Source organism: Porites lutea, chromosome 7 (genome assembly GCF_958299795.1).
Source record: "Porites lutea chromosome 7, jaPorLute2.1, whole genome shotgun sequence".
Lineage (NCBI taxonomy): Eukaryota > Metazoa > Cnidaria > Anthozoa > Scleractinia > Poritidae > Porites > Porites lutea.
The window spans coordinates 12,951,822-12,971,247 of NC_133207.1; the positions used below are offsets into that span (position 1 = coordinate 12,951,822).

The 19,426-nt window shown below is 39.2% G+C and overlaps 1 protein-coding gene across 1 annotated transcript in view; it reads right to left on the reverse strand.

Annotated features, from left to right (window-relative positions):
- The window catches only part of LOC140944462 (polycystin-1-like protein 2), a 35,071-nt gene extending 17,294 nt beyond the window's left edge, over nucleotides 1-17,777 (reverse strand). Inside the window, exons 1-8 of the mRNA XM_073393602.1 lie at nucleotides 17,684-17,777; nucleotides 14,729-15,066; nucleotides 9,864-10,005; nucleotides 6,302-6,411; nucleotides 5,952-6,010; nucleotides 4,793-4,947; nucleotides 3,446-4,184; nucleotides 2,564-3,004 (exon numbers count right to left, since the gene is read on the reverse strand). Coding sequence (XP_073249703.1) covers nucleotides 2,564-3,004; nucleotides 3,446-4,184; nucleotides 4,793-4,947; nucleotides 5,952-6,010; nucleotides 6,302-6,411; nucleotides 9,864-10,005; nucleotides 14,729-15,066; nucleotides 17,684-17,777 — 2,078 coding nt within the window. The remainder of the gene's footprint in view (nucleotides 1-2,563; nucleotides 3,005-3,445; nucleotides 4,185-4,792; nucleotides 4,948-5,951; nucleotides 6,011-6,301; nucleotides 6,412-9,863; nucleotides 10,006-14,728; nucleotides 15,067-17,683) is intronic.
- Between the last annotated feature and the right edge of the window lie 1,649 nt (nucleotides 17,778-19,426).

Consider the following 19,426-nt stretch of genomic DNA (forward strand, 5'->3'; position numbering starts at 1 on the left):
ACGTGCTCTGACCTAGCCAAGTAATTTAATCGCAGTCGAAGTATCCGATTGCCTTTCGCCGGAGACTTGTTTATACCAGCGCAGCATTTCTCGTAGGAAATCGTAGAAATTACATTGATAGCACTGCTAAATGGAATCACCGACAAACAAAAGCCTACTTTAAGGCAAAGATCACCTAAGAATTCAAGCAAAATAGCGTAACGCTTGTTGGTTCTAAAACCTGTGTTTCTAGTTGACACAACATTAATTCATTCCCTGTTTGTATACGAAGACAAATGGTCGAAAGGATTCGTCCAAATAACTGAATAAACCTCAATAGATACTCCTCAATGTCGCTTTAACAATTCGAGGACAGTTTTTTGCAGTGATTATAAGGCTCTTTGGCTTATTCGCTTTTCGCTGAACGAAATCCCATCGTCAGGCTGCAATAACTCTTTCACACTCCTGTTGATCGCATCCTCTCCATATCAAGTACAATATCGGGAACAAATGTGCAAAATTCGTCTAAATATACAACAATGATCCACGCTCAATTATTTCAATGTCCTTTTAACAATTCTAAGTCCCTTTCTTGCGGATGATATTATCAGTGTTCTTTAAAATATTGTTATTTATACAAAACCCATCTCTATAACTGATGTGTCGGGGAAAAAAATTCGCCTTACTAGTACCCTCTAGAATATTCCAAACATATACGTAAAAGGCAGTTAGAAAAAAAGTAATACTAAGTAAGGGAGGTAGGAGTAACGTGTTTAATCTGACTTTAATGAATAAATTAATGAGAATCGAGTGAGTGAGTGAGTGAGTGAGTGATCGAGTGCCATTCGAGTGCCTCCAAAGCCCATGGCATGACTACATCATCCATGAGCTAAAAACCAGAAACAACATCGAGTGGCCCGTCATTGTCACTACTCGGATTTCAAAGACACCATATCCTAGGATGGCAACAGCTGTTTTGAATTCTACCGAAAGCCAGCCAAGAAACCACTATTTGTCCACCATCAATCAGCTATTACCACCAAAATCCAAACTCAACTTCATTTGCAGCGAACGAAAACGCATCGAGGACAGATGCTCCTCACATATATCTGTAACACAACACCTAAACACATTCGATGACATCCTTCGCGTTAATGGTTATCCAGAGAACAGTATAGAGAAGACAAAACGCCCACAAAACGCTCAACGAAAGCCTCGACCTGCCGAAACAGAATGGTCATACCTTAAGATCCCCTACATTTCTGAACGACTCAGTCACAGGATCACTAACATTTTTAGAAAGAAAACATCCCGGTACGCATTGCACACAAATCCTAAACGCTCAGGCAAGCCCTATCCCACACCTCCACGGAGCGCAAATGCACTAGAGACAAATGCCCTATCTCTAGCACCGGATTGTGTTTACGATGAAATGCAGTGTACCAGCTCACGTCTAACAGCTGCGATCAGCAATACATTGGTAGCACGACACGCTTCATCCACGACCGCGTAAAAGAACATCTCGATAATGAAACACCTCTGTGAAAAAACATAGCTATTAATAATAAAAATAATTTAATTCTTATATTGCGCGCTTTCCATGAAATGATCAAGCGCGCATTACATGATTTCTATCTATAATAATTTAATACAGGGTATCTAACTAATAATTATTTCAAATATACTATAATAAAATTCAAATATACAACATATGTTAAGATACTGGTAATTATCGTGATAAAAATCAATAAAAAGTTTCCCTGAAGAGGTGCGTTTTCAGATGGCACTTAAAAATCCCTAGATCTGTAATAGAACGAATCTTACGCGGTAATACATTCCAAAGTGCCGGAGTTGCGACATGGAATGATCTGTCTCCTAATGTAACCCTACCTCTATAAGTTGGCGTTGCAAGCAACAAACCATCCGAGGACGATCTTAAATTATAATTTCCTGATCTTTTAATTGACACAAGTTCTCTTAAATACGGCCAGAACAAAGACTATAAAGGCATTGATGTCAAGATTATTATGAGCGAAAATGTCCCCACTAATCTACGCCTTTATTAAGCATTTTACATTAGAAAGTGCAAGCGTACACTCAATTCCCGAGAAGAATGTCGTGAATTAGCAGACCTTCTATTTTAGTATTTCTTTAGAGACCATTTTTAAGTGCCTTTAGAAGTCCTTTGCCTAGAGACAATCTATCATTAGAGCTTTGTATTCCATTCACAGTTTATTTCTATAGCTTTCATACATACGTCACATGTTTTACATATTTCAACCTACACTTTCTTTGCATATATATATGGCGCGCGCGAAATATTTTCTCATCCCTGATGATGCCGTTGATCGGCGACAGCTTGGATTTAGATTTTACTTTTTAAACAGCAGTTAAGGCCTCACTAAAACAGTTTTGTAATATCAAGTATTGGATATGAGCTTTCCAGGCTACTAATTTTTTAGTTTGCCTTCTCTACTGGTAGATTTATACATGTAGCTAAGTTCAGTTACCAACGAGACCGTTAGAGCCAATTGAGTGCCTTGAATTTTAAAAGAAGGAGTGCATGCATACAAAAAATTCCTACCTGAATTCATAATTCAGTGGCAGATCAGAATCCATCCATCCTGAACAACTGATGTTGAACTCGGTAGTGAAAACAAACCCTTCACTTGGAGTTACAAAGCACCCATCTCGCCCATCGAAAACACGTGGAGGCGAATTGGTTACGAACCTCATTTCCTCGGAAGTCACGAAGCCAGTATTAAAGGTTATAATAACCATAACCTTATACTCATTGTTTTCCCGCAAAACTTGTTTTCCACCAGGAATAACGAGGTTGGGGCTGTCTAGATGTGTCAATATGTTTTCCTCAAAGTTTGGTATTTCTTCCCAGTCACGATCGTTAGAGAGTTGGAACAACACCCACTTGTAATTAACAATATGGTGGCAAAGCAAGCCCGAGCAGGAGGTTTTCAACGTCAATCGCTGACTGGCACTCACCTGTGCCCCACAATTTGTAATACACCTGTGAAAAAAGTCAAAATTGATATGAGTTTCTGAATTCACCATCTGTGGAATGAACAGCACAACCATACCAGCCAAACAAATTGTACGGTATGTAAAAATTTCTATATCATATATATATTTCTACATCAGTGTCTGCATACAACTTTGAGATCCTCTGTTGCCCCACTATTATGTATCCTTAAAAAATCTGGCACCTTTCAGGACACTACCGCAACCTTTTTCAACAGTCTACCATCCCATGTCAGAAACATTAAGGACTATGGACTCTTTTGCAAATCAATAATGCCATTGTTATAATGCCCCGGATTCGACTCTATTTCAATGACACATAGATATTTTAATTTCACAAACTCAGATATTAGATATGGTCTATATTTTTTTATTATTTATTTGCTGAAACGAAATTACTCTTCCTAACTATTGATCTCTGTACACTCACCCTATAGTCAAAATAAAAGGCTCATCTACCTTGAGCTTGGACATGGCTCGAGATATTCTTTGTCCCTTTCGAATAACGACCTGGAAAACGTATGTCCTATTTCCTTTAACATTCTTTAAGTCAACGCGAAGCAGAGGCGAAGAGTTGTTTAGTTTTCCTGTAAAATTGTAGCAACCACTTGTTTGTATCTTCTCTGTGCTTGTCGTTGGTTCAACCTGGCCTTCCTCTCTGCATAGCCAGTTTAAAGACATCCCCTCAATCTTTTCGTACTTTTTATCGGGATCGTAACTTTCAGAGGCGTCTAATATTACAAACGTTTGGTTTCCCTTCACGGCTCGCCCAGGACCACTGATTATTGCCACAAGTGGAGGAAATTCAAGGCGTACATATCCGTAATCATAGGTCTTTACTTGTTCGAATTGCTTTTTTATTTTGTCAGTCATTCTTTTAAACACACATCGAATATACAAGTAACCAGCGCCACGGAAAAGTCTCGGAAAAAGTGTTTTTGGCCTGTCTGGACTCCAACTCCTGCCGTAAGGAATAACCTGATCACACAAGCCAGTGTCCTCATCGCATTTGCATACTTCCCAGTATAGTTTGTAGTCATTACTAGTGTTGCAGTCGTCTCGAAATGTGGCTTTAAGATGGAAAGGTTCGTTAACGTAAACAATAGAAGCATTTTTCAAGGTTTTGCTGAGCTCCACAGTCACTCTTGGAAGTGTACATTGGCAATCAACTGCAAAATAAAAGGATCGATAAGGTGATGAGTAAATTCGAACCAAAAAATGCAACCCGGTCGATACACATGTTTCCCTTCTACGAGCAGATAATTTTTTTAATAGATATATATTTCATCTATTGAGGCTTAAATATCCTATTCCTCTTTGTATGATGTAGAATTATAGGCCCCCGGTGTGGAGAACTTTTAAGCAACAATAATTTGACGAATTTTAAACGCTTGACGACTTGAACCATAAAAAATACAAAGATTATCTTAGTCGCTTACTTGTTGGGTTATGTTTATGTTATGTTGAAAATGCTTTCAAAGGGATAAATACGAAAAATAAAAAGAGCCGGACACTTCAAAACACATCTAAAAGCCTTAGCAGAAATTGTTTCGCGAAGAAAGAAATCATGGAAGTTGATTAACAGTGATTTTATGGTTGATAGAAGCAACTTTAAAGGAAGGAGAAACTAAGGCCCTTTTCATACACTTAATTTCACATACAGGAAATGGTAAAGGTCTTGTTTTTTTTAACTCTTTGCCATTAATCGTGTTTTCAACTTCCAATTTGTTTATTGATCACGCAAAAAAATCTTATAATGAGATATGCTTTCACTCACAATGGTCCTCTGTATTTAAGTATTCGCTAAAAAAGGATGAATCCCCTCTCTGAATCCTTTTCCTTAGATAATCAGCCACAGAATACATCTTCGATTGAAGACAAAAGATCCTGATTTCAGCAGCCGTAATCGGCCAATCACCAGACTTCTGTGGACTAAGCAAAGTAAAAAGTTGAGGGATAACAACAAGACTGAGCCCGATACAGTGAAGATTGATTTGTGTGAAAGGGTGAAGTAGAGTTGCCAAGATGTTGATTAGGTGATGAAAGCCAGTGATAATGCCGGAAATTAATCGGTATAAAAGGTGACAAACATGCAATCCCATTCAGACATGAATTGCGCTGATCGTAAAAAGCTCGTTCATGTGGCCTTAGAGCTCGGCAGTCCCCGTTCGTGCAATTTGCTGATCAAAGTATATATGTTTACTGCTGAGTTCTTTGATGCGTTAGTAATTTAGGATTTAAGAAAATTCAAGTCAACCGAAGTCTATTTAAATATTCAAGCACCTAGGGCTATAGCTTCAGCTTCATGTGCTATATCGTTGAGAGGCTAAACGACTTGATTTGTCACAAGTCGACCGCACGAGTTTCACAGAAGAAATTAAGATGCCTCTCCTCCTCAAACGTCTGTTTTGTCTCTTAATTAAATATTAACGAGGGAAGAGGGTAGAATGTTAGCAAGGGGGAGACACGTCCGGAAAGAACACGTGGTAAAGCCATAAGAACATCTGCTATTACAAGAGAATTCCAAGTTGTCCAGAACGTTTACACTTTCCTTCCTTAGGGCTCTCTTGTCTTCTAGTTTCCTTTGCTGGCGATGTGTCCGTATTTTGTCTCATTTTCGCTGCAGTTTTATTACCACTCTGCACATGTTAGGTGATTTTGAATAAAAATAACGTTGCAACTAAGTTTTCGAAACGTCTTTAGCAACCAATTTCTGTTTTCTTCTTCTATCTCAGCCCAAACGATAAGACTCCTTTTTTGTTCTTACATCTTTTCATGGTACGTCTTTACCTGAATACGATGCTTAAGGGTGTGCATCATCGAGAGCGAATGAGCATTACATCTATGTCCCAAACTAGTATCAACATTTGTCCGCAAAGCTAAAAATCGTTCATTAACCTCATTCATAGCTAGCATTTTGCATTACATGAACCTACCTAAGAGTTCGTAACTCGGCAGAGAGGAAACCAGGAGCATGAGCCATTAGTTGCATTATCTGAATAATAACGATACTAACGTTAGATAAAGCCAGAGTGTATACGGCTGTTGGTTAAAGATAGTAGTAAAATTTAATGAAGATATAGTTACAAGGTACTTCAGAATCATTATCCTCTCCTGAATTTAAGTGCTAAAAGATCTAATATTATAGAAGAATATTTCCTTACTCGTTATATTTTTCATGGACAACAAAATTTTCCAGGAGTTCTTTTCAAAACTATAGCACTTACAAATAATAACAATTCTTAGTTCAAAACCATGACAGGGTAATTTTCTCTCTTCTTTGTACCTCTTCGGTAACCTCTTTCTTCAAGGCCAGATAAACTTCATTCTCTCTTTCAGCGAACTCTAATGTGAAACGAGATTTCGATACGGCGATCCAGGCCATAAAATAAAATTCTAAAAAAAGAGAGAGAGAGAGAATGAAAACATTATTGCGAAAAAATGTTTATAATATCGGAATAGCATAGCACCGCAAAGTGGTAAGGAGAGCAAAGTGAAAAAAGCAGTTGTCCATCATAGATAGCGCAAGCTCAAAGGACAAACAACTGACACTACCTGTAGTTGGCGAAATCCAATGTTTATTCACATTTAACGATTCCATTTTGGTCCACTAATATTAATTCATTCACCTTCAACAACTACATTGTCATTCAACACATACACGGATTCAGATTCAACGACATATTTCTTAGTTACTATATATTCATTTATTTGCAACATATGTTCATTCACAATCGAGGTCAAAATTTCTTTTCAACACGGTTGCCACATTCCTTCAACATTTTGTCAAGGGTGCCAAATTAAAAATTCCATTTCCTTCGCATTTAACGAATTTATTCATTTTTTCAAATATATTCATTTACATTCAAGGTCAAATTTTTTCTTCAACACTGTTACATATTCATTAAACTTTTTGTATATACTTTCTCAAGCTGCAGCCTCACGTGTGTGCCTCACGATCCACAAAGGTTCATGGGTAAAACTGTTAGTGTGCCTCATTTCAATCGTGACATCGTCGAGTAGCATCTTGTTGGAGAAAATTCGGAAATTCAAACTGCTGTATTTTCAAAATTAAAGACGCTACGGTGCTGGAAACTTTTACAAAGATTTACTTTTCTTTCACCTTCAGCCTGGTGTACATAAGAATTCAAGGAGCCTCGCTATTTTGATTTTAGAATTTGATGACGTCACAACAACAATATATATACAACACAATATGTGATACTCAGTACCCTTTACTGTGAGTTATACTTTTTATTTTTTCTGGCGAAAAGACCCAGGAAGGTTGATAACTTATTTAACATTTCGCCGCAAACTGCCCTTTGCGTGTTGTTTGTTTTTGATAAGGCTAAATGTGCGCTGGACGTCAACTACAAGAATTATAAACGTAACAACAATACTACTACATGAGAAATTTCTGCAATTTGATTGGCTTGGAGCAGTAGTATTTCAGCTTAATTTGAAATACCTACGTGTGAAAATTACAAACTTTTTGTGTGCAGTAGTTTAAACAAAACAACAGCATGATTTGCACGTGATATTGGGCATAAATACTACTCTTTATATTTCAAAATTGTCTCAAATCTCTCTCGCCTAACGGCTCGCGAAATTACGTATAACAATTTCGAAATAATCGTTTCTGTACTTTCTTTTCGGCGAGAATGAACATAATAAGCCAATGTGTAAACACAGGCGCAAATCACACGCCATTCTTAAACCATTTTCAGACATTTCACTCACGCGTCATCCTGACACACGCACAGTCCGCAAAACGAAAAAAAACAACTGCGCAACACCTTACAAAATTAAGACTGACGATCAAAACATGAATAAAACTCAAATGAAACATGCCTTTCCTCAACCGAAAAAAACAAAAAACAAACCAGCTTCGAATGACAGAAGAGTCTTGATAACAGCTATATTTTGTGGCAACAGTGAAAGATCACGACTAGTTAAAAAATTGAAATGTTGAAAGATTTTTCCTGTGGTCCGCCGTAAAAGTCTGCATCAAATTGTCAAAAACGCAGCCATCGATGAGTCCCTTTGCGACACTTTCCTCGACGAAAAGCCAAATAAACGATTCAGTTTTGAAAAAAAGAAAAGAACCTTGGCAGCAGTCCATGGTATTTCGTTTTGCAGCGTCAGGACAAGAACATAATAATTTTAAAAATTTAGTTAACTGAAAAAAAAGCTTCAGTTGTCGGTAAATATAGTCTGTCGACAAACAAATTTCTAGATGCTGCATAAGTTTTCTCGTATGAATTCACTTTTCCCTTTTGATGTTCCCACAAGAAAGCTCCCTCGATTAAGCGCTCTTCTTTCTTCCATTGCATTCCACACCCAACCTTTTCCCCGCCATGATCATTACGCACTCTTGATGACCACTCAAAGTTTTGTGTTGCTCTGAGGGATGAATCTAGGACTAGGGCGGGAGCCTGGGATCCAATGGTGCGTGAAGAGGGATGCGTAGAAAATGTTGAATGAATGAGCAGTGTTGAATAATGTGAATGACTATCTGTCTGGATTTGATAAAAGGTCCCTCCAGAAATTTTTAGCAACAGTTTCATTTCAGGCTTCTTCGGCACTTAACCATTCTTTTTTTTAATGGTCTTTCCAGTACAAAAATCCCCTTAAAAGCTGCAGTAGATCAAAACACATGTGTTTAATATGCTGTTTACATCTTTCCCACCACCACCCCCAGCCCCTCCTTATTGAGAGGGAGTAATGTGATGATATTTCGCCCGTATTAAGTGTGAAAACATTGTGTCTGGTTGGTTGAGGATAGTTTTATCAGTGCCGCGAACGTGGTTAATTGTGTGATTTCCTGAAGTTGTTGACAGACAGATTTCAGGTATGTCGTGGCGCTCGTGTTATAAGAATATTGTGTACAAGCATGAAATCGCTTTGAAAGTGTTTAGTTGAAGTGATATTGTCTTAGACAACCGATTGTGGGGTCAAGAAAGGTGGATTCTAGGTCTGTTTTAGTCGGGCATCTCGCTATGAGCCTCATAGTTTAAGAGACTGAAAGGTCATTATTTCTGTGCTTTTAAATGTTGTTCATTTCGTTACAAATCTGTCGCTTTTGCCGAGAGCAACTTTTCGTGTGTTGCCAGCGATTAATTCGTCCCTTTTAAGCCCTAACTATCTACTTTCAACTGCTTTTTATGGACCTCAGGGGTCAAATTTTTAAAACGCACTTGAAATTTCTGGAGGTACCTTTTATCAAATTCAGACAGATATATAATGCCGCGAATGTAAATGAATATATATTTGACAAAAGGAATTAATTCTTTTAATGTGAAGGAAATGGAATTTGTGAATTTTGCTCCCTTTAAAAAAAGTTGAATAAATATTGCAACCGTGTTGAATAGAAATTTTGATTTTGAGTGTAAATGAATATATGTAGCGAAAGTAAATGAATATATTCGTAACTAAGGATTATGTCGTTGAATCTGAACCTGTTTATGTTTAACCACAATGTAGTGATTACATGTGAATGAATATATTCGTGGACCAAAATGGAATCGTTGTGAATGAAGACATTGGATTTGGATTTGTGAATTTGGCACCATTTCCCCAACCTAACCTTAACCGTAGCCAACCATACACTACTGCTACTATTGCTACTGCTCCTACTGCTGCGCTGCTTTGTCGTCTTCTACTACTACTATCACTACTACTACTGGTGCTACTAATGAGGCATTTAGAAGCCAGCGTGGGGTCACAAATAGATGCACTGCTAATAATCAGCATGTTTGCACCTATTTCTTGGAATGTTTTAGTTCCGCAAAAAAAATTTTGATTGAGACATGGCCGGTAAAAAATGGCTCGAGTGAACGAAAACCAACCTGGTTTGCATCCATATAGCTCCATTCTTAGAGCAAAGTTATTTTTTATTTCCTTTGGATTGATTGTCACTCTCCTTGTTACCACTGGAAATGGTACCTCATTGTATTGAATAGAATGTGAATTTCTATTCCCACTGAAGATCTGAAATGAATACAAAAACATAAAAAAATTAAAATAAAATAAGACACAGTCACTTCTCTCACGGCAATTAATGATACGTCATTGAGCAATACCCACCATTACCTGTTCTTTTTTTCTTCCTTGTTCAGATTTGGCAATCTCCGAAAAGTTTAAAACAAAAACCAATTTTGTAGCTGTAGGAAAATGAAATGTCGCGGATGAAGAGGCAACAAACGGAGCCTTTAAATGCTAACATTTTAAAAGTAAGTTCGGACGTCAGCATACAAGTGCGCCACTAGCAGCCGCAATGAATGACGCGTGCGATGAGGTATTCGGCCATCAGAGAAACAACACCCTGCCTTAGACTTTTCGAATAGTATAGTGTGCGTGGGTGCTTTTACGTGAAAAGGGGTGACAAGGTCAAGGCAAACGCCCTAATGTCAACGCCCAACGGTGCGATTACTGATCTGAACTGAGACAGGGTTTAAAAGGGCTATTTTTGTTTTCTGTGCTAAGAGCATTACTTTATCCATGCACAAAATGTTCAGGTAGACATGTAAAGTAGATATCAAGCACTAACCATAATATTTTTTTCTAATTTTTGCATGCATAGCATTAAAACCTGAAAAAAAAAGAGGCCAATCCATGTCCAACTTTGCCACCCGTAGCAACAGACCAGGAGACAGTTTCAATGTGTAAATATAGTCTTACTAACAAAACTGGACTATTAGTTTTGGAATTCAAAAACTATTTTAAATCCAGGCCAATATGAACTTATGGCCAGTTGCTCAGCTTGCTGAAGCATTTAAACAAGAAAAATGAAATTAAACTGAGGAACGTTACTCGACGTTTCGAACATCATTATCAAGAGTGAGAACCGTTTACTTTCAAAGTTGTTAAAAGAGTTAAAGTTTGAGTAAATTAGATTGCATTCGTGCATGCATCATTATTATGTAGATATGTGAATAGGAAAGCTTCGCGCGAATCGAGTGCGATTCCACGTTCAGTGTTGGTTTGAGTTGTTGTATAAATAGCACTTCGTAAACAAGGCATTCGAACTTATTTATGCTCTTTTTAAGGACCCAAAACTTGTCCGTGAGAGCCAGTGGGTTTTCGACCCCATGATGTATCATGGGCCACCCGATTGACGAATTTCAGCTTCTGTGTGCGCTGATGTAGTTGACGATTCGTGAAGGCGATATAGTCCATATGTCAATATAAACCACCTCCTTGGTTTAACGGGCAGAGCGCGATCAGGGCACAGTAAGACATGTTGGTCACTGCTGGCCATCTACTGCATCCTTTCTTATCTCCAGCCGTCTTGACCACGTTTTGGCACTGGATTCAGATAGGCCGGGAGGAGAGAGTGAAGCTGACGATCTGCGCAACTCTCCCACGCTTTAATCCAAGTAAAGCGCAAGTCACTCCGCGCAACTTCAAGTCTTGTGGCGATGGACGAGTGGCGAAGCAGCAGCCCAGGACATAGGGCCGCCCTCTACTGGATCGACGCAGCCGTGGGGTTCGGCAGCCCCCCTGGGTGTCCGAGCAGGCCTTTTTAGCATTTCCTCTGCTCACCTCGATAGAGGAAGGGGCTAGAAAAGGCGCCTAAATTTAGCCTACTTCAGCATCCCCTGGTAAGCAGGCCGCGGTCGGCGGGGATCCCTCAGAGTGGTTGCGTCTATGATACCTTTAAGAAAGTTTATGGACCACAGTCCTCTGGCCCTTCCCCCTCCTCAGTGAAGATGTTATGCTGACTGAGAAAAAGTAGAGCTTGAAGAGATGGGCTGAACACTTCGATCAAGTCCTCAGCCGTTATGCTCAAATCAATGACGAGGCCATTGCCCGCCTGCCCCAAGTGTAGATCAGTCAGGACCTTTACAAGTTGCCACAGAATTCCAAAAGGTTATCAATTAACTCTCATATGGCAAAGCGCCACGACCAGACGCACTCTGCTGAACTGCACAAAGAAGATGACGCCACCATGATAAAGACACTGACAAAGCTATTCCAGTCTGTGGAATGAGTGGAATGTCCCATAACAAAGATGCATGCATAGTCCACATCTACAGCGGGAAAAGCAAACGCCAAAGTTGTGACATTTACCGAGGTACTTCTCTCCTGTACATTACAGGCAAGATCTTGGTCCACATCCTGCTCAACCGCCTCATCCAACATCTTCAGCGGTGTCCCTTCCCATAAAGTGCGTTTTCCCCTCAGAACGTGGACGTAGAACGTGCCGCTTCACGCCAGCTCCAAAAAAATGCCAAGAACAGCACAGTGAATTCTTTGTGACCTTCGCTGATCATACTAAGGCCTTCGATACGGTGAGCAGAGAAAGCTTGTGGAAGATAATGGAGAACTTTGGCTGTTCATAACGATCGCCCGACAATTTCACCATGGTATGATGGATAAAGTTTTGGATAATGGAGACAAGTCAAAATCCTCTCCAGTTACGAATGGCGTGAAGCAAGGCTGCTTTCTCGCTCCGACGCTCTTCAGTATGGTATTCTCGGCCATGCTGACTGACGCCTTCTGGCAAGATGGAATATCGGTTAGATACAGGACTGACGGTGGGCTACCCAACCTCAGGTGGTAGAAGGCTGTTACAAAAGGTGAAGGAGACCGTCATCACGGACTTCATGTTTGCTGCACTGTGCCCTCAACGCCAGCACAAAGCAAATGATGCAGCAATAAATCGACTGCTTTTCTCTAGGCAGTGACAACTTTGGCTTTACCATCAGCACCAAAAGACAAAAGTCATGTGTCAGCCTGTACCTGGAAAGCCTTACCAAGAACCACACATTACGGTTAACCTACAGACAGTTGACAACGTAACCTATCAGGGTAGTACACTTTTAAGAGGGGTGTCATCATGCTGAAGTCTATTGCAGACACGCCAAGCAACTCAATCATTTCCACCCCAGCTGCATTTTCAGACTTCTCTGTGTCAGATGGCGGACAAAATTACCACGGACGTCATAGAAAGTGCCGTTATCCCCAGCGTTCACACGCTCCTACAGAAAGCCCGGGTTATATGGACAAGCCATGTCGCCTGAAAGCCTGACAGCCGACTAAAAAGCAGCTACTGAATAGAGACTCTGGGCAGAACTCTCAGGACAAGCACTTGGTTGGCGGGCAGAAGAAACTTTTTAAAGACTGCCTCAAAGAGTCTCTCAAAGACCTGCCGATCAACCCCAGTACTTCGAAGTCACTCGCAGGACCGTCCAGCTTGGACCAGCAAAGTCACCACTGAGGCTCGTGCGGCAGAAAATAACGGACCGCAGAAGTACGTAAAAAATGCGCCTCGCGCAAAGATAGAGCAACCACCACATCCACTGCAGCACCCACACACTCATGTCCCGTGTGTGCGTGACCCTTCTGGGCTGGATCAGTTTGGTCTCACCAGCCATCTTCAGACCCACCGCTGCTAGTCTTTAGTCTGAAGTTATGGCCATCTTAGACTTTCGAAGGACGAACATTAGTTATTCAAAGACAATAGTTGTTGCTCCGACCGCGGTTACTGTGAAAAGTATACACGGAAATTATACGCTCGTAATGGACTGCTATCTTTGGAGGACGAAACCATGCATGTTCACTTTCAAACGATGAGTATTGTATGACGTCTTGGCCCTTGAAAGGAAATCTGATAGCTTTACATTTTTCAAGGAACATCACCATCATAATCCCACCAGTGACTACTGAATTTGCCTGCGTGCAGACGTCTCCTATTTCCTTTGTTGCACGCGGAAAGGGGATGACTGCGTAACGCCGTCGCTAATCGTGTTCCAGCGTCCCGCTGGGTTCCCAAGATCTTGGGAACATGCTGTGATAGGCTGACACACAGAGCGCATTGTTTGACTTAACGCTGTTTGGTTGTCCTCGAATCTGGTCTGATAATGCATGCGGCGATTTTCTTATGTAATCGGGGTTTTCCAGCCAAAGCAAATCAAAACACGTGCCATTGTGTGCAGACCGTTCGAAATCTTGTGCGAGGCTGCGGAAAATTTAACGTGTACGAGGAAATTATTTCTTTACAATTTACTGTGCATGACACATCACATAATATTTGTAAACAGTGTCTCAGAAAACTACAAAAGCGGCGTGGACTTTGCACCATGCAGGCATTTCAGAGAAGGCCAGCCAAAGAAACTAAACTTTCTATTTAGTCGTAACAAACAGAGGTCAAAGAAAATTTAAACACTTTACAACTGCATCTGAAATCAAATCCTATCAGGAACACCCACAGAAGCATAAACCACAGGAAATGATTACTCAGTATGCATGTAACAAGCCTGCTCCACGACCTCTAGATAAATCTAAGACTTAGTGCGGCAAAAACAAGATTTACTCAGTCAAAGTTTAATGCTGCATTCACTGTTTAGTCCTAGTAACCTTCGCGCGAGAGAGAAAAGAAGAAAAACCTCTGATCAAGCAGACTCTCAAGGTCACTTTTCGCATGATCACGAGCTTATGATGTTGTGTTTGGCCTGTTAACTCTTATTTCTAACCGGATATTATTTCACAATTTATGCGAAATAGAATACCCTGCCAGCGGGACGCTGGAACACGATTAGCGACGGCGTTACGCAGACGTCCCTTTTCCGCTTGCAACAAGGGAAATAGGAGACGCCTGCACGCAGGCAACTACTGAAGGGGCCTAAAAAGCGTTAATTTTTGGAATTATTAAAATATATCACGTGAGGAATTATAAATCGTGAAATACTTAAGCTATTATGATACTGACCTTTTGGGAGAGGCCGTCTGCTTCAGTGAAAAACTTAAAGTCATTTCCCTTCTCGTAATATATTATATAGGATTCAACCCATTCTTGGACAGACGAATTACCATATCCCTGTGTAGCAATTCCTGTTATCACCATGTCATGATCCAGATTCACTGCTAGCAAGGAGAAAAAGCCCTCTCCCTGTTTATTAGCTCTGTAACCAGGTGGCCAGCTAGTTAGATTAAGTCTCGCCCGGTGAGCTCCGAACGTGGCAAAGTCGTTGTTGTAGGCGCTGTTTACTGTCATCTGGTCGTCTCTGATTCGATAGTCTGATATTCCCAGGCTTTTACTGCATTTATCTACAGAAATATTTTTTAAGTGAGCTTATTGGAACACATACATCCAACTGCATGACGAGATAAAGTTGGATGGTAACAGAGCCTTTAGTTCGAAAATCGTGTTACCGCGATGAGTTGCACGACGCATTATCGCTTTACCACGCGTTTTGGATTTAAACTAACATGGACTATTGGTAAAGTTATTCTAGTTATTTAAACGTAGTTTAGCCTGTGTTTAACAAAACCGCGTTCTAAGCCATTTTCAATTTACGCAACGGTTCTATCTAAACACCAATTATTGTGAACGGCTTTATAAAAGCACTCCGAGTAGACAAGAAAAGTATTTAGCTTCTCAAAATAACCCACTAAGGAAGAGATCTTGAGGTCCAAAGATTTGTTAAACCGCGGCTTAAGTTAGACTTCGCTTAAATAATCGACCCATTGGGTTAAGAGAGGGAAGGCTTATCCTCGGTGTAAGAATTTGACACTCAGGAGTGACGTTAAGGTAAGATGACAAAGAAGCCTACATAATGAACGTTAAGAAAATAAAAGGTACACAAAAAGAAAACCTTCACAGGTTCTTACGAAACTGAAATAGGTTGAAATCAGTAAAGCTAATTGATTTCAAAAATTAGTCAATTTTTTTTCGGAATTAGACTGTAAAAATTAAGGCAATTAAAATGGAACGCCTATAAGTTTGCAAAGTATAATATATAGATTTAGCCAGAGCAAGGAAAGCTCCTGTTAATAAGTTTATAATTTAAATCAAACAATTAACTTGTAATCCACAAATCAGTTAACTTTAGGGCACATTCATGTGACTCTTGAGAGGAAAAAGGCTAAGTGGGTTTAGAGAAAAATAATTTGAAAAACATTTCGGAAATGGAGTGGAATAGTTTCGTTTGTTTCACTGTCGATAAAGAAAACGGAACAGAGCCGGCGAAACATCAGAGGAAAGGGAAAAACAGAACGAGACGTAAGAAAAGACTTTCCTATCTTTTTTTTTTTTATAATACCCTTTATTCTTGGGGAAGTTTGCGATGATCCAAAATAGTGTGTATAATTTGCCAGACTATACTTATGCAAATTTGTTTTTAACATGTTTATTGTCTTTGCATATGAATCATATTCGTAACTAAACTACGAATTATAAAAATGAATTTCAAGATTCCAAACACAATGTTAAGTCATAAAGAAGACCAGCAGCTTATACGAGTCTTAACATTATAATACGACTAATAATGTATGTCTCACTTCCGTCGCAGAAAACATTTAAATGCTCTTGAATTGGTCGCTAACTACATTATGTAAAAACTGCGCTAAATGATTGTTTGCCATTAAAAACAACATTTTCTTTCCGGAGGAAGCAAGCGACTGATTACCTGTACAAAATATAATGTGATACGGACAGGTATTTTAGAAGTGCGCTTCCTTTAGTGATAATCTTCTTTAAAGCAATACAGAATTCCTTGTTTTCTTAGGTTCAGATTATTAAAAAAAAATCGGACCAAATTTCTTGAATTGAGGTAGTTTTCTATTAGGCAGTTATCACCCTCTTTAATTCCAGCTGATTATTAAAAGCATCAACCCTGTTGTTTAAACATGATTGTGCTAGCTTTTTTGTCTATTTGTCATTCGTAAAGAGAACAAAAATGACTAACTAACAGCGAATTCAATTTTAATGGTAACTAAGTTTTCAATTGCTTTCAAGTCACTAACACTAATTTAAAAGTTTCATAAGCACAGGATATTACTTATAAATAAATTTTTCAACAAAGGCACCGACTTAGAAATACGCATTGAAAGGAGCTGTGAATATTACGTATAGAGCATTAGAATCGGCAAGACTAAAATTTAAGGTTTCAGCAAGATCATCTTTCTTTGCTTTTCCATTCGGAAAAAGTGGTTAGGCAAAATGAAAAAAAAAGGAATAATTGTAATTTCTTTCATGATCATTTAACGTGAGACCAGAGAGTAGATGTACAGGCTGGACTGAGTCCAAGAGATGCACTTTCGAAAGACGTTTTGACCTTTTACAGGCAAGAGAAATGGTTTTAGTCTTTGACATGACGCGTTTGAGTAAACGAAACGAATTCGTATTTAGGGTGTTCGCTATTCTTCGCTCATTTCACATTTGAGGTGGGTAACAGCTGACAGCGACATTTAAACGCGTCTGATTTTCTTCACCAAAGTAAGCTTGAGATAATCTTAGAAGGCACGTGAACTAAATGTGTCGTTCGCTCTTGACTAGTTTAGGCAGATGCTTAAAAGAAAGAGATCAAGAAAAGGATAAGATATAAAGCTCCCTGCTTAAGAAACTTTCGCGCCTTTCTGAACATTACTTATTAAATTTTGAAATAAATTTCTTGCATATCCTCATTGCGTCGACTGACTGCAGCTCAGGGCAGTGTTTTATTGTCATGCTCCACCTATCGTCCTTAAGAACTAAGTGATCAGTGAATCCTCAATTTGAACCAATCTCTAAGGAGAACAACCGTTAGATTTAATAGGCTAATGGTGTCTTTTTGCCACGAATAAAAGCTGCAAGTCGCAAAGAAGTGCAATACATTGAGGTTAAAATCGGTACGATCATGAGCAATTTATACATTAGGCTTAAATGTTTTTGAATCTAACTAACCTGGGCAGTAGGAAATTCCATCCTGAGAGGCCATCAAGACCAGAACCATTATCTGCCTGAAAGCAACAGCCAGCTGTCTTCCAGTTTTTACCATGGCGCTTGGGCTGCTACAAACTGCATTTGTCCAGTTGGGTTACACTGTCAGAGATAATCGTCTAAGTTCAGCAGGTGTCAATAACCTATGAATACTAATATTTGTTTTCTGACTTAGGCGTGAAATTTGGATAGCCTTGGGGATGATAAGCGTCGCAAGGAACTGAAATTAAAAATTACAATAAGTTTAAAATACTAAATTGCCTTTAAAGCCGTTCATTTCTTTAGTTTCTAAACGGTACAGTGCATCTAAACTATTTGAACTGAAGCATTCAGGGAAACGTACACAGAAAGTTCAAGTCGGCAAGTAGGTCACTCTCAGTTCGTAAAATTTGAAGTATTTTACAGAGCTTGACCAATAATTGTGTTTACCCTGAAAAAGAAACAATAAGATCTTGACTTACGGAAGAGAAACCCGTTTTTACGTTGTCTACGTTTCCCAGGTAACTTGCTGAATCTTCTGGGAATGATATAATTATATTTCGCGATAATATTTAACAGTTAACCGAAGGGTACTGTCACAGTATTACTAAGCATTAAAAACGAAAAAAAAAAGTAGCCGTGGAAAACAATTACTGCCTTTTAAGATTTTTGACATATCAGTTAGTTTAACCAAAAGATTAATTACAGTGACCGGTCACTTTTTAAAATTGGTTCAATCAACAAGAACTGAGCAAAAACGAACACAATTTTCCCAATGAAGATGAACTTCCTCCTGATTTGACATATTTTTTTCAACCTCAATACAATCCTTTCAATATTTTTAACTCATTTAATTAAAAACGGCGGATTAACAAATGTTGCAAATGGATAAACATTGAATGGGCGGCGCTTAAATAGCTTACGTTCGATATATTAAAATTCTAAAATGCATGACTCCGAGGCTTTCTGGTCATTTTCTATATTTGGTTTTGTTTTCTTTGTGCTCAAGTCTCTTTTGGGAATTGCGAGACAGCGAAGTCGTGAAAAATTTGCAGTTTTGACCCTAAAGCCTCGGAGTCATGTTAGAATTTTAATATAATATCGAACGTGAGCTATTAATAGCAAGTCATAATATATTCGCACTGTCAAGCCATCAATTTAGGTGACAAGGCCGGATCTAACCTAATTCCAGTTGTTCAAAAACTGGGAAACCCTTTATTATTATAAACCGGATCAATCGCTCTCCTGTGGACGAGGGTCGAGACTCCTTAAAATTAAAAAGGAAGAATAAACTCATTGTAAGAGCTAAATCTGGTTGGTTAGTCTTCTAACAGTAACTTCTCGGTCTAAGAGAAAAAGACGAATATTCAGCTATCTAATCTTAAGTTTCATGAGAGGACACAGAGGCTTTTTACTGGAAGTACCATCCCACGCAGTGATGTTTTCTCCGCGGGCAGCTAATCCGACTTAATCCCATTTAATATGTCGCGCTCCTCGAAAGTGCGAAAATTTTCTTGTCGTGTATTAGATTTCAGATGCATTTTCTTAATCTTCATTTCGCGCCAGAATAAATTAGTTTGCGCGCAAAGGGCTCCTAAAAAATCACAAGGTTTGTCCCACCTCGAGTCCACCTTCTAGAGATACGCCGGCTTGGTAGCTGGAATACATTGCCGAGGCGAAGATCTGGCATTTTTTCCTCCTCGTCGTATTTTCTTCACGGCAAATGTT